The following is a 14,721-nucleotide window of genomic DNA, read 5'->3' as shown; positions in this document are numbered from 1 at the left end:
GGGTGATGGGGGATATGGGGTTGATGGGGTTGATAATGGGGTTGATGGGGGTTATGGGGTGATGGGGGTGATGGGGTTCATAGGGGTGATAGGGTTATGGGGTTGATAATGGGGCTGATGGGGGTAATGGGGTTAATGGGGGTGATGGGGTTGATGGTGTTTAAGGGGGTCTATGGGGGTTATGGGGTTGATAATGGGGTTGATGGGGGTGATGGGGGTTATGGGGTTAATGGGGTTGATAGGGGTGGTGGGGGTATTGGGGGTGATGGGGTTTATGGGGTTAATGGGGTTAATGGGGTTAATGGGGGTGATGGAGTCAATGGGGGTGATGGGGGTTATGGGGTGATGGGGTTGATAATGGGGCTGATGGGGGTTATGGGGCTGACGGGGGTTATGGGGTGATGGGGTTGATGGGGTTTTGGGGGTGATGGCTTAATGGGGTTGATGGCTTAATGGGGTTGATTGGGTTGATGGGGGTTTTGGGGTTGATGGGGGTGATTGGGGTTATGGGGGTGATGGGGTTGATGGGGGTTATGGAGTGATGGGGGTGATGAGTTTTATGGGGTTATGGGGTTGATAATGGGGTTGATGGGGGTTATGGGGTTAATGGGGGTGATGGGGTTGATGGGGATGATGGGGTTAAGGGGGTTGATGATAGGGGTGATGGGGGTGATGGGGTTGATAATGGGGTTGATGGGGGTTATGGGGTGATAGGGGTGATGGGGGGACGGGATGAGCGGCCAATGGGGGATGTGATGAGTGGAGAGGAGAAAGAAGGTGATGATGGAGTGATGGGGTGATGGGGTTATTGGGGGGTTATGGGGGTGATGGGGGATATGGGGTTGATGGGGGTGATGGAGTTAATGGGGGTTATGGGGTTAATGGGGTCAATAGGGGTTATGGGGGTGATGGGGTTATGGGGTTATGGGGTTGATAGGGGTGATGGGGTTGATGAGGTTGATTGGGTTGATGGGGGTGATGGAGGTGATGTGGTTGATGGGGATGATAATGGGGTTGATGGGGGTGATGGGGTTTATGGGGTTAATGGGGGTGATGGGGGTTATGGGGTTAATGGAGTCAATGGGGTTAATGGGGGTGATGGGGTTAATGGGGTTATGGGGGTGATGGGGGTGATGGAGGTTAATGGGGTTAATGGGGGTGATGGGGGTTATGGGGTGATAGGGGTGATGGGGGGACGGGATGAGCAGCCAATGGGGGATGTGATGAGTGGAGAGGAGAAAGAAGGTGATGATGGGGTTAATGGGGTGATGGGGTTAATGGGGGTGATGGGGGATATGGGGTTGATGGGGGGTATAGGGTTGATGGGGGTGATGGGGTTAATGGGGTTGATGGGGTCAGTGGGGGTGATGGGGGTTATGGGGCTGATAATGGGGGTGATGGGGGTGATGGGGTTTATGGGGTTTATGGGGTTGATAATGGGGTTATGGGGGTGATGGGGGTGATGAGGTTGATGGGGTTGATGGGGGTGATGGGGTTGATGATAGGGGTGATGGGGGTGATGGGTTAATGGGGTTGATGGAGGTTATGGGGGTGATAATGGGGTTGATGGGGTTGATAATGGGGGTGATAGGGGTTATGGGGTTAATGGGGGTGATAATGGGGTTGATGGGGTTGATGGGGTTGATTGGGTTGATGGGGGTTATTGGGGTTATGGGGGTGGTGGGGGTGATGGGGGTTATGGGGTGATGGGGGTGATGAGTTTTATGGGGTTATGGGGTTGATAATGGGGTTGATGGGGGTGATGGGGCTGATGGGGGTGATGGGGGTTATGGGGTTAATGGGGGTGATGGGGGTTATGGGGTTAATGGGGTCAATGGGGTTAATGGGGGTGATGGGGTTAATGGGGTTATGGGGGTGATGGGGGTTATGGGGTTCATAGGGGTGATGGGGTTGATGGGGGTGATGGGTTTTATGGGTTTAATGGGGTTGATAATGGGGTTGATGGGGGTGATGGGGATAATGGGGGTGATGGGGGTTAATGGGGTTGATTGGGTTGATGGGGGTTTTGGGGTTGATGGGGGTGATTGGGGTTATGGGGGTGATAGGGGTTATGGGGTTGATAATGGGGTTGATAGGGGTGATGGGTGTTATGGGGGTGATGGGGGGAATAGGGGGGGAGGGGGGTTATGGGGTTAATGGGGGTGATGGGGGTTATGGGTTTAATGGGGTTGATGGGGGTGATTGGGGTGATGGGGGTTATGGGGTTAATGGGGGTGATGGGGGATATGGGGTTGATGGGGTTATGGGGTTAATGGGGTTGATGGAGGTGATGTGGGTAATAGGGGGTGATGGGTTTAATGGGGTTAATGGGGGATGGGGTTAATGGGGTTGATGGGGGTTATGGGGTTAATGGGGTTGATGGGGTCAGTGGGGGTGATGGGGGTGATGGGGGTGATGGGGGTGATGGGGGTTATGGAGGTTAATGGGGTTAATGGGGGTGATGGGGTTAATGGGGGTTAATGGGGTTAATGGGGGTTATAGGGGTGATGAGGGTAATGGGGTTAATGGGGTTGATGGGGTAATGGGGGTGATGGGGGTGATGGGGTTTATGGGGGTTAATGGGGTTGATGGGGGTTATGGGGTTGATAATGGGGTTAATGGGGTTGATAATGGGGTTGATGGGGGTTATGGGGTTAATGGGGCTGATGGGGTTGATGGGGTTAATGGGGGTGATGGGGTTATGGGGTTGATAATGGGGTTGATGGGGGATATGGGGTTAATGGGGTTGATAGGGGTGGTGGGGGATATGGGGCTGATGGGGGTGATGGGGTTATGGGGGTGATGGGGGTTATGGGGTTGATAATGGGGTTGATGGGGGTGATGGGGTTATTGGGGTTATGGGGGTGATGGGGGTGATGGGGTTGATAATGGGGTTGATGGGGGTTAAGGGGGTCTATGGGGGTTATGGGGTTGATAATGGGGTTGATGGGGGTGATGGGGGTGATGGGGGGTGATGGGGTTGATGGGGTTAATAGGGGTAATGGGGTTAATGGGGTTGATGGGGTTTATGGGGGTGATGGGGGGTGATGGGGTTAATGGGGTTAATGGGGTTGATAATGGGGTTGATCGGGGTGATGGGGTTTATGGGGTTGATAATGGGGCTGATGGGGGATATGGGGTTGATGGGGCTGATAATGGGGTTATGGAGGTGATGGGGTTATTGGGGGTGATGGGGTTGATGGGGAAGATATAGGGATGATATGGGGGTGATATGGGGGTGATGGGGTTAATGGGGGTGATGGGGCTGATGGGGGTTATGGGGGTGATAGGGGGGATGGGGTTATGGGGTTGATAATGGGGTTATGGGGGATATGGGGCTGATGGGGGTGATAGGGTTGATGGGGAGTATAGGGGGTGATGGGGGTGATGGGGTTGATTTAGGGGTGATATGGGGTTGATATAGGGGTGATATGGGGGTGATATGGGGTTGATGGGGGCGATGGGGTTATGGGGTTAATGGAGGTGATGGGGGTTATGGGGTTGATAATGGGTTTAATGGGGTTAATGGGGGTTATGGGGGTGATGATGGGGGTGATGGGGTTAATGGGGGTGATGGGGTTTATGGGGTTGATGGGGGTTATGGGGTTATTGGGGGTGATGGGGTTTATGGGGGTGATATAGGGATGATATGGGGGTGATATGGGGGTGATGGGGTTATGGGGTTAATGGGGTTTATGGAGGTGATGGGGTTTATGGGGTTGATAATGGGGTTGATGGGGTAGACAGGGGTGATAGGGGTAGATAGGGGTGATAATGGGGTTGATGGGGGGTGATGGGGTCGATGTGGGTGATGGGGGATATGGGGTTAATGGGGTTAATGGGGGTTATGGGGCTAATGGGGGTGATGGGGTTAATGGGGTTAATGGGGTTGATGGGGGTGATGGGGTTAATGGGGTTGATGATAGGGGTGATGGGGGTGATGGGGCTGATGGGGGTGATAATGGAGTTGATGGGGGTTATGGGGCTGATGGGGGTGATAGGGGTGATGGGGAGTATAGGGGGTGATATAGGGGTGATATGGGGGTGATATGGGGTTGATGGGGGTGATGGGGTTATGGGGGTTATGGGGTTGATAATGGGGTTAATGGGGGATGGTGTTAATGGGGGTTATGGGGGTTATGGGGTTAATGGGGGTGATGGGGTTAATGGGGTTAATGGGGTTGATGGGGGTTATGGGGCTGATGGGGCTGACAGGGGTTATGGGGGTGATGGGGTTGATGGGGTTTTGGGGGTGATGTGTTAATGGGGTTGATGGGAGTTATGGGGTTATGGGGTTAATGGGGGTGATTGGGGTGATGATGGGGGTGATGGGGTTAATGGGGTTGATAATGGGGCTGATGGGGGATATGGGGTTTATGGGGTTGATAATGGGGAAGCCTGACCCTTACTGACCCTCCTCTCTCCCCCCTCCAGCTTCTTCTTCGCTATAGAATCATGAGACCCTATGGAAGACCCCAATAATGGGGTATAGGGGTGGGAGACCCTATGGAAGACCCCAATAATGGGATATAGGGGGGGAGGCCCTATGGAAGACCCCAATAATGGGATATAGGGGGGGAGGCCCTATGGAAGACCCCAATAATGGGGTATAGGGGGGGAGGCCCTATGGAGGACCCCAATAATGGGATATAGGGGGGGAGGCCCTATGGAAGACCCCAATAATGGGATATAGGGGTGGGAGACCCTATGGAGGACCCCCATAATGGGATATAGGGGGGGAGGCCCTATGGAAGACCCCAATAATGGGATATAGGGGGGGAGGCCCTATGGAAGACCCCAATAATGGGATATAGGGGGGGGAGGCCTATGGAAGACCCCAATAATGGGGTATAGGGGGGGCGGCCCTATGGAAGGCCCCAATAATGGGATATAGGGGGGGAGGCCCTATGGAAGACCCCAATAATGGGGTATAGGGGTGGGAGGCCCTATGGACCCAACCATTAGGGTTGGAGTTGGTTGGTCGGGATCCCAAATAAACACGGTTTCACCCCAAATATCTGGTTTTATGGGGTATCTTTTTGTCCTATAAACATAATGGGGCCTATAGCAGGCCCAGCTCCCACCCTATAGGACTTATAGGATTCACCACCCTATATAGGACTATACAGACCCCCAAAACCAGCAGCTATGGGGCACCCAATATGGGAAGGGTCTCAGTGTCCCCAATGGGATCTTATGGGGTTTTGGGCACCCAATATAGGGTCTCTGTGTCCCCAGTGGGATCTTATGGGGTTTTGGGCACCCAATATAGGGTCTCAGTGTCCCCAGTGGGATCTTATGGGGTTTTGGGCACCCAATATGGGGTCTCTGTGTCCCCAATGGGGCAGTGCCAGCAATGGGATCTTATGGGGCTCTACTCAACCCCATAACCCAGTTATAGGGCCGCATGTAGGCTCTACTCGACCCCATAACCCAGTTATAGGGCCGCATGTAGACTCTACTCAATCCCATAACACAGTGGGGCCTATTGCAGGCTTTACTTGACCCCATAACCCACTTATAGGGCCGCATGTAGGCTCTACTCGACCCCATAACCCAGTGGGGCCGCATCCAGGCTCTGCTCAACCCCATAACCCAGTTATAGGGCTGCATCCAGGCTCTACTCGACCCCATAACCCAGTGGGCCCCATGGCAGGCTTTACTTGACCCCATAGGGCCACATGTAGGTTCTACTCGACCCCATAACACAACGGGGCCGCATGTAGGCTCTACTCAACCCCATAACCCAGTTATAGGGCCGCATGTAGGCTCTACTCAATCCCATATCCCAGTGGGGCCACATGTAGACTCTACTCAACCCCATAACCCAGTTATAGGGCCGCATGTAGACTCTACTCGACCCCATAACCCAACAGGGCCGCATGTAGACTCTACTCGACCCCATAACCCAGTGGACCCCATGGCAGGCTTTACTTGACCCCATAGGGCCGCATGTAGGTTCTACTCGACCCCATAACACAGTGGGGCCGCATCCAGGCTTTACTCAACCCCATAACCCAGTTATAGGGCCGCATGTAGGCTCTACTCAACCCCATAACCCAGTTATAAGGTCGCATGTAGGCTCTACTCAACCCCATAACCCAGTTATAGGGCCGCATGTAGGCTCTACTCGACCCCATAACCCAACGGGGCCGCATGTAGACTCTACTCAACCCCATAACACAGTGGGGCCCATTGCAGGCTTTACTTAACCCCATAACCCAGTTATAGGGCCGCGTGTAGACTCTACTCAACCCCATAACCCAGTTATAGGGCCGCATGTAGACTCTACTCAACCCCATAACCCAACGGGGCCGCATGTAGACTCTACTCGACCCCATAACACAGTTATAGGGCCGCATGTAGGCTCTACTCGACCCCATAACCCAACAGGGCCGCACAGAGGGGTTCTCCCCCTTCAATCCTCTTTAGGGTCGACCAAAACCCTTTTAGGGTCGTGGCTGCGTCGATGCTTGGCCAGATGGGAGCCTTGACTGAAGGCTTCCCCACATTGGGGACACTCATAGGGTTTCTCCCCCGTATGGACCCTACGGTGCCGTTCCAGATGAGAACCCCATAAAAACCCCTTCCCACAATCCCCACACCTAAATCTTTTAGGGTCCGTATGGCGACGCCGATGAGCCATTAATGGTGTTGAGTCTTCCCCATAGTCCTTATAGGGCCGTTCTTCCCCATAGTCCTTATAGGGCCGTTCTGAGCCTTCCCTGTAGTCCTTATAGGGCTGTTCTTCCCCATAGTCCTTATAGGGTCGTTCTTCCCCATCGTCCTTATAGGGCCGTTCTGAGTCTTCCCCGTAGTCCTTATAGGGCCGTTCTTCCCCATCATCCTTATAGGGCTGTTCTTCCCCATAGTCCTTATAGGGCCGTTCTTCCCCATAGTCCTTATAGGGTCGTTCTGAGCCTTCCCTGTAGTCCTTATAGGGCTGTTCTTCCCCATAGTCCTTATAGGGTCGTTCTTCCCCATCGTCCTTATAGGGCCGTTCTGAGTCTTCCCCGTAGTCCTTATAGGGCCGTTCTTCCCCATCATCCTTATAGGGCCGTTCTGAGCCTTCCCCATAGTCCTTATAGGGTCGTTCTTCCCCATCATCCTTATAGGGCCGTTCTGAGCCTTCCCCATAGTCCTTATAGGGCCGTTCTTCCCCATCGTCCTTATAGGGCCGTTCTTCCCCATCGTCCTTATAGGGTCGTTCTTCCCCATAGTCCTTATAGGGCCGTTCTGAGCCTTCCCCATCGTCCTTATAGGGCCGTTCTTCCCCATAGTCCTTATAGGGCCATTCTGAGCCTTCCCTGTAGTTCTTATAGGGCTGTTCTTCCCCATCGTCCTTATAGGGCCGTTCTTCCCCATCGTCCTTATAGGGTCGTTCTGAGTCTTCCCCATAGTCCTTCCACTTATAGGGTCGTTCTGAGAGGTGAGTCTTCCCGTGTTGAAGCAAATGGGGTTTTTGGGTGAATCTCTCCCCACAGATCCCACAACAAAAGGGTCTTTCCCCCGTATGGACCCTTTGGTGCCGTAACAAATGGGATTCCCAAGCGAACCCCTTCCCGCAAACCCCACAACCATGTTTGCCTTCTTTCCTATGACCCCGTTGATGCTTATATAGGGTCGGGTCGACGCGGAAAGCCTTCCTATTATTAGGATTGCTCAATGATTTCGACCCTATATGGGATCGGGGTCGTTCGACCGTGTGGCTCCGACGGTGCTTCGATAGATGGGATCCTTGGCTAAAGGATTCCCCACATTCGGGGCACTTATAGGGTTTTTCTCCTGTATGGACCCTCCGGTGTCGTTCTAGATGCGAAGCCCATATAAAACCCTTCCCGCAATCCCCACATTTATGGGGTTTTTGGGCTTCGTGGATCCTATGATGAGTTACGAGGTCGGATGAGACGGCGAAACGTTTGCCGCACCGTTGGCATTTATAGGGTCGGTCGCTGTTATGGGTCCGGCGGTGTTGAAGGAGATGGGAGCTTTGGCTATAGGATTCCCCGCATTCGGGGCAGTTATAGGGTCGTTCTCCCGTATGGACCCTGCGGTGCCGTTCTAAATGTGAAGCCCACGGGAAGGATTTGTTGCAGTCGGGGCAGTTGAATGGACGATCCCGTAGACGGGTGAGCTTGGCCCTATTGGGTTTTGGGGTCGGGGCGGTGCGGGGTGGCTGCGTGACCCCAATAGGGACGGCTTTATCGGGTCGTTTGGCTTTCCTCCTGTTGGATCCCAGAGTTGGGGTCGGTGATGGGTTATGGGGTGGGTGAATGAGGGGGTCCGCTGACCCCATAGAGTCCTCCTTCAGCCCCACGGTGTCTTCCTCGGCCCCTTTGGGGTTCACCAAGCCTTGAGCTGTGGGATATAGGGGGGGAAATAGGGTCATAATGGGGTCATAAAGGGGTTGGAATGGATGGAATTGGGTCGGACCCTTTGGGGTTCACCAATCCCTGAGCTATGGGATATAGGGGGCGTATAGGGTTGGAAATGGGGTCGGGATGGAAGGAATGGGGTTGGGATGGATGGAATGGGGTCGGCCCCTTTGTGGTTCACCACCAAGCCTTGGGTTATGGGATATAGGGGGGGAAATAGGGTTGGAAATGGGTTCATAATGGGGTCAGGATGGAAGGAATGGGGTCAGGATGGATGGAATGGGGTCGGCCCCTTTGGGGTTCACCAAGCCTTGAGTTATGGGATATAGGGGAGGGAATGGGGTCATAATGGGGTTATGATGGATGTAATGGGGTTGGGATGGATGGAATGGGGTTGGGATGGAAGGAATGGGGTCGGCCCCTTTGGGGTTCACCAATCCCTGAGCTATGGGATATAGGGGGGGAAATAGGGTTGGAAATGGGGTCATAAAGGGGTTGGGATGGATGGAATGGGATCGGGATGGATGGAATGGGGTTGGGATGGATGGAATGGGGTCAGGTTGGATGGAATGGGGTTGGCCCCTTTGGGGTTCATCAAACCTTGAGGTGTGGGATATAGGGGGGAAATAGGGTCATAATGGGCTCAGGATGGATAGAATGGGGTCAGGATGGATGGAATGGGGTTGGCCTCTATGGGGTTCACCAAGCCTTGAGTTATGGGATATAGGGGAGGGAATGGGGTCATAATGGGGTCAGGATGGATGTAATGGGGTCGGGATGGATGTAATGGGATTGGGATGGATGTAATGGGGTTGGGATGGAAGAAATGGGGTCAGGTTGGATGGAATGGGGTTGGGATGGATGGAATGGGGTCGGCCCCTTTGGGGTTCACCAATCCCTGAGTTGTGGGATATAGGGTTGGAAATGGGGTCATAATGGGGTCGGGATGGATGGAATGGGGTCAGGTTGGAAGGAATGGGGTTGGGATGGATGGAATGGGGTCGGCCCCTTTGGGGTTCACCAAGCCTTGAGTTATGGGATATAGGGAAGGGAATGGGGCCATAATGGGGTCAGGATGGATGGAATGGGGTCGGCCCCTTTGTGGTTCACCACCAAGCCTTGGGTTATGGGATATAGGGGAGGGAATGGGGTCATAATGGGGTCAGGATGGATGGAATGGGATTGGGATGGATGGAATGGGGTTGGGATGGATGTAATGGGGTCGGGATGGAAGGAATGGGGTCAGCCCCTTTGGGGTTCATCAAGCCTTGAGCTATGGGATATAGGGGGGGAAATGGGGTCATAATGGGGTTGGGATGGATGGAATTGGGTCGGGATGGATGCAATAGGGTTGGGATGGAAGGAATGGGGTCGGCCCCTTTGGGGTTCACCAAGCCTTGCGTTATGGGATATAGGGGGGGATATAGGGTCATAATGGGGTCAGGATGGATGGAATGGGGTCAGGATGGATGTAATGGGGTCGGGATGGATGGAATGGGGTCGGCCCCTTTGGGGTTCACCACCAAGCCCTGAGCTGTGGGATATAGGGGAGGATATAGGGTTGGAAATGGGGTGATAATGGGGTTGGGAGGGATGGAATGGGGTCGGCCCCTTTGGGGTTCACCAAGCCTTGGGTTATGGGATATAGGGGAGGAAATGGGGTCAAATGCAGTCGGGATGGATGGAATGGGGTCGGACCCTTTGGGGTTCACCAATCCCTGAGCAATGGGATATAGGGGGGGGATATAGGGTTGGAAATGGGGTTGGGATGGAAGGAATGGGGTCGGCCACTTTGGGGTTCACCACCAAGCCCTGAGCTATGGGATATAGGGGGGGGAAATAGGGTCATAATGGGGTCGGGATGGATGGAATTGGGTCGGGATGGAAGGAATGGGGTCAGGTTGGATGGAATGGGGTGGGGATGGATGGAATGGGGTCGGCCCCTTTGGGGTTCACCAAGCCTTGAGCTGTGGGATATAGGGTTGGAAATGGGGTCATAATGGGGTTGGGATGGATGGAATGGGGTCGGCCCCTTTGGGGTTCACCACCAAGCCTTGAGCTGTGGGATATAGGGTTGGAAATGGGGTCATAATGGGGTCGGGATGGATGGAATGGGGTCGGCCACTTTGTGGTTCACCAAGCTCTGAGCTGTGGGATATAGGGGGGGAAATAGGGTTGGAAATGGGGTCATAAAGGGGTTGGGATGGATGGAATGGGGTCGGGATGGATGGAATGGGGTCGGGATGGAAGTAATGGGGTCGGCCTCTTTGGGGTTCACCAAGCCTTGAATTATGGGATACAGGGGGGAAATGGGGTCATAATGGGGTCAGGTTGGATGGAATGGGGTCGGACCCTTTGGGGTTCACCAATCCCTGAGCTATGGGATATAGGGGGGGGAAATAGGGTCATAATGGGGTCGGGATGGATGGAATTGGGTCGGGATGGACGAAATGGGGTTGGGATGGAAGAAATGGGGTCAGGTTGGATGGAATGGGGTCGGGATGGATGGAATGGGGTCGGCCCCTTTGGGGTTCACCAAGCCTTGAGTTATGGGATATAGGGGGGGAAATGGGGTGATAATGGGGTTGGGATGGATGAAATGGGGTCGGCCCCTTTGGGGTTCACCACCAAGCCCTGAGCTGTGGGATATAGGGGGGGAAATAGGGTTGGAAATGGGGTCATAATGGGGTTGGGATGGATGGAATGGGGTCGGCCCCTTTGGGGTTCACCAAGCCTTGAGTTATAGGATATAGGGTTGGAAATGGGGCCATAATGGGGTCGGGATGGAAGGAATGGGGTCAGACCCTTTGGTGTTCACTGAGCTCTGAGCTGTGGGAAATAGGGTTGGAAATGGGGTCATAATGGGGTTGGGAGGGATAGAATGGGGTCGGCCCCTTTGGGGTTCACCAAGCCTTGAGTTATGGGATATAGGGGAGGGAATGGGGTCATAATGGGGTCAGGATGGATGTAATGGGGTCAGGGTGGAAGGAATGGGGTCAGGATGGATGTAATGGGATTGGGATGGATGGAATGGGGTCGGTCTCTTTGGGGTTAACCAAGCCTTGAGTTACGGGATATAGGGGAGGGAATGGGGTCATAATGGGGGTCATAATGGGGTCGGGATGGATGGAATGGGGTCGGCCCCTTTGGGGTTCACCATCCTTGAGTTATGGGATATAGGGTAGGGAATGGGGTCATAATGGGGTCGGGATGGATGGAATGGGGTCAGGATGGATGTAATGGGGTCAGGATGGAAGTAATGGGGTTGGGATGGAATGGGGTCGGCCCCTTTGGGGTTCACCAAGCCTTGAGTTATGGGATATAGGGGGGAAATAGGGTCATAATGGGGTCGTAATGGACAGAATGGGGTCGGCCCCTTTGTCAGGGTGGAAATGGGGTGAAAAAGAGCGGATTTGGGGTCGTTGTTACCGATGGCCATCAGGGTCTCGTAGCTCTCTTGCATCACATCCCGGTAGAGCGACTTCTGTAGGGGATCCAGCAGCATATAGGGCTCCATTGAAAGCAATACATCCCCTATAGGGCAGGGAAAACCCTATAGGGCAGGGAAAACCCTATAGGGAAGGGAAAGCCCTATAGGAAAGGGAAAACCTATATAGGGTTAATGCATCCTATAGGGCAAGGATCCTATAGGGCACGGATCCCCCCCCTTCCCCCTTCCCACCCTTCCCATACCTGGCATCCTATAGGGATAAGGCATCCTATATAGGGTTAACGCATCCTATAGGGTTAACACATCCTATATAGGGTTAACGCATCCTATATAGGGTTAACGCATCCTATAGGGCACGGATCCTATAGGGCACGGACCCCCCCCCCTTCCCCCTTCCCCCCCCTTCCAATACCTGGCATCCTATAGGGATAAGGCATCCTATATAGGGTTAACACATCCTATATAGGGTTAATGCATCCTATATAGGGTTAACACATCCTATATAGGGTTAACGCATCCTATAGGGCACGGATCCTATAGGGCACGGATCCCCCCCCCTTCCCCCTTCCCCCCCTTCCAATACCTGGCATCCTATATAGGGTTAACACGTCCTATATAGGGTTAACGCATCCTATAGGGTTAACGCATCCTATATAGGGATAAGGCATCCTATATAGGGTTAACGCATCCTATAGGGTTAATGCATCCTATATAGGGATAAGGCATCCTATATAGGGTTAACGCATCCTATAGGGTTAACGCATCCTATATAGGGTTAATGCATCCTATATAGGGTTAACGCATCCTATATAGGGTTAACGCATCCTATAGGGCACGCACCCTATAGGGCATGGATCCTATAGGGCACGGATCCCCCCCCTTCCCCTTCCCCCCTTCCAATACCTGGCATCCTATATAGGGTTAACACGTCCTATATAGGGTTAACGCATCCTATAGGGTTAACACGTCCTATATAGGGTTAACGCATCCTATATAGGGTTAATGCATCCTATATAGGGATAACGCATCCTATAGGGCACGCACCCTATAGGGCACGGATCCTATAGGGCACGGATCCCCCCCCTTCCTCCTTCCCCCCCCTTCCAATACCTGGCATCCTATATAGGGTTAACACGTCCTATATAGGGTTAACGCATCCTATAGGGTTAACGCATCCTATATAGGGTTAACGCATCCTATAGGGCACGGACCCCCCCCTTCTCCCTCCCCCCCCTTCCCATACCTGGCATTAAATCCATCCGTTGGGACAAGGCATCCTATAGGGCCAAGGCATCCTATATAGGGTTAACGCATCCTATATAGGGTTAACGCATCCCTATATAGGGTTAACGCATCCCTATAGGGCACGGATCCCCCTCCCCTACAGACCCTATAATGGAGTCGAAAGCGACATTGCTCCGGAAGCTTTAATATGGGATCCGGGTATATGGGAGCCCCCTAGAGGTGACCCTAACCCTATAACGGCGCCCTATAAGCCGGTCCCGATCGTCAGCCCTATATCTATGGGGTTTAAGAGGGGGAATGGGGTGGGATATGGGGTTATCTATAGGGGAATGGGGTGGGATTTGGGGTTATCTATAGGGGAATGGGGTGGGATTTGGGGTTATCTATGGGGGAATGGGGTGGGATATGGGGTTATCTATAGGGGAAGGGTGGGATTTGGGGTTATGTATAGGGGAATGGGGTGGGATTTGGGGTTATCTATAGGGGAATGGGGTGGGATATGGGGTTATCTATAGGGGAATGGGGTGGGATATGGGGTTATCTATAGGGGAATGGGGTGGAATATGGGGTTATCTATAGGGTAATGGGGTGGGATTTGGGGTTATCTATAGGGGAATGGGGTGGGATTTGGGGTTATCTATAGGGGAATAGGGTGGGATATGGGGTTATCTATAGGGGATTGGGGTGGGATTTAGGGTTATCTATAGGGGCATGGGGTGGGATTTGGGGTTTATTTCCCCCTACAGCCCATCCATATAGGAACCCTATAGGGCCAAAAAGGAACCCTATAGGGCCAAAAGGACTTTAGTTCCCCCTACAGCCCATCCATATAGGAACCCTATAGGGCCAAAAAGGAACCCTATAGGGCCAGAAGGACTTTATTCCCCCATACAGCCCATCCATATAGGAACCCTATAGGGCCAAAACATCCCATCTATATAGGAACCCTATAGGACCAAACCAGCCCATCCATATAGGAACCCTATAGGGCCAGAAGGACTTTATTTCCCCCTTCAGCCTGTCCATATAGGAACCCTATAGGGCCAAAAAGGAACCCTATAGGGCCAAAAGGACTTTAGTTCCCCCTACAGCCCATCCATATAGGAACCCTATAGGGCCAAACCAGCCCATCCATATAGGAACCCTATAGGGCCAAAACAGCCCATCTATATAGGAACCCTATAGGGCCAAAACAGCCCATCCATATAGGAACCCTATAGGGCCAAAAAGGACTTTAGTTCCCCCTACAGCCCTTCTATATAGGAACCCTATAGGGCCAAAAAGGAACCCTATAGCTCCAGAAGGACTTTATTTCCCCCTACAGCCTGTCCATATAGGAACCCTATAGGGCCAAAACAGCCCATCCATATAGTAACCCTATAGGGCCAAAACAGCCCATCCATATAGGAACCCTATAGGACTAAACCAGCCCATCCATATAGGAACCCTATTGGGCCAAACCAGCCCATCCATATAGGAACCCTATTGGGCCAAACCAGCCCATCCATATAGGAACCCTATAGGACTAAACCAGCCCATCCATATAGGAACCCTATTGGGCCAAACCAGCCCATCCATATAGGAACCCTATTGGGCCAAACCAGCCCATCCATATAGGAACCCTATAGGGCCAAAAGGACTCTATTTCCC

At 53.1% G+C, this 14,721-nt stretch overlaps 2 protein-coding genes across 5 annotated transcripts in view; one reads left to right on the top strand and one right to left on the bottom strand.

The window, feature by feature from the left end:
* Nucleotides 1-5,181, top strand: part of LOC140263099 (zinc finger protein 692-like) — a 40,970-nt gene extending 35,789 nt beyond the window's left edge. The window contains exon 13 of one of the 3 annotated variants that reach the window (XM_072357846.1): nucleotides 4,435-5,181. In XM_072357846.1, the coding sequence (XP_072213947.1) occupies nucleotides 4,435-4,451 (17 nt within the window). In that variant the 3' untranslated portion in view covers nucleotides 4,452-5,181. The remainder of the gene's footprint in view (nucleotides 1-4,434) is intronic. The other 2 variants (XM_072357847.1, XM_072357848.1) reach the window with 2 other exon arrangements.
* Nucleotides 5,182-5,483: 302 nt separating this feature from the next.
* Nucleotides 5,484-13,275, bottom strand: LOC140263102 (uncharacterized). 2 transcript variants are annotated; one of them, XM_072357854.1, is made up of 3 exons: nucleotides 13,070-13,275; nucleotides 11,805-11,966; nucleotides 5,484-8,358 (listed from the first exon to the last, which is right to left on the bottom strand). In XM_072357854.1, the coding sequence occupies exons 2-3, from the start codon at nucleotides 11,890-11,892 to the stop codon at nucleotides 6,419-6,421; spliced, it is 2,028 nt and encodes a 675-aa protein (XP_072213955.1). In that variant the 5' UTR covers nucleotides 11,893-11,966; nucleotides 13,070-13,275; the 3' UTR covers nucleotides 5,484-6,418. The 2 variants fall into 2 exon arrangements, with proteins under 2 accessions (XP_072213955.1, XP_072213954.1); XM_072357853.1 differs by having other exon boundaries at nucleotides 5,906-8,358; nucleotides 11,805-11,909; nucleotides 13,070-13,255.
* Nucleotides 13,276-14,721: the final 1,446 nt, after the last annotated feature.

The sequence above is a fragment of the Excalfactoria chinensis genome, chromosome 27, assembly GCF_039878825.1.
Source record: "Excalfactoria chinensis isolate bCotChi1 chromosome 27, bCotChi1.hap2, whole genome shotgun sequence".
Lineage (NCBI taxonomy): Eukaryota > Metazoa > Chordata > Aves > Galliformes > Phasianidae > Excalfactoria > Excalfactoria chinensis.
The sequence above is the reverse complement of the archived record's forward strand: the minus strand, read 5'-3'. Positions and strand labels throughout refer to the sequence as shown.

Bases quoted from the DNA above. Each gene is read 5' to 3' on its own strand.
- LOC140263102 (XM_072357853.1), bottom strand. The intron at 8,359-11,804 runs GTAACAACGACC...TATATCCCACAG, and splicing joins CGAGACCCTGATGGCCATCG to CTCAAGGCTTGGTGAACCCC.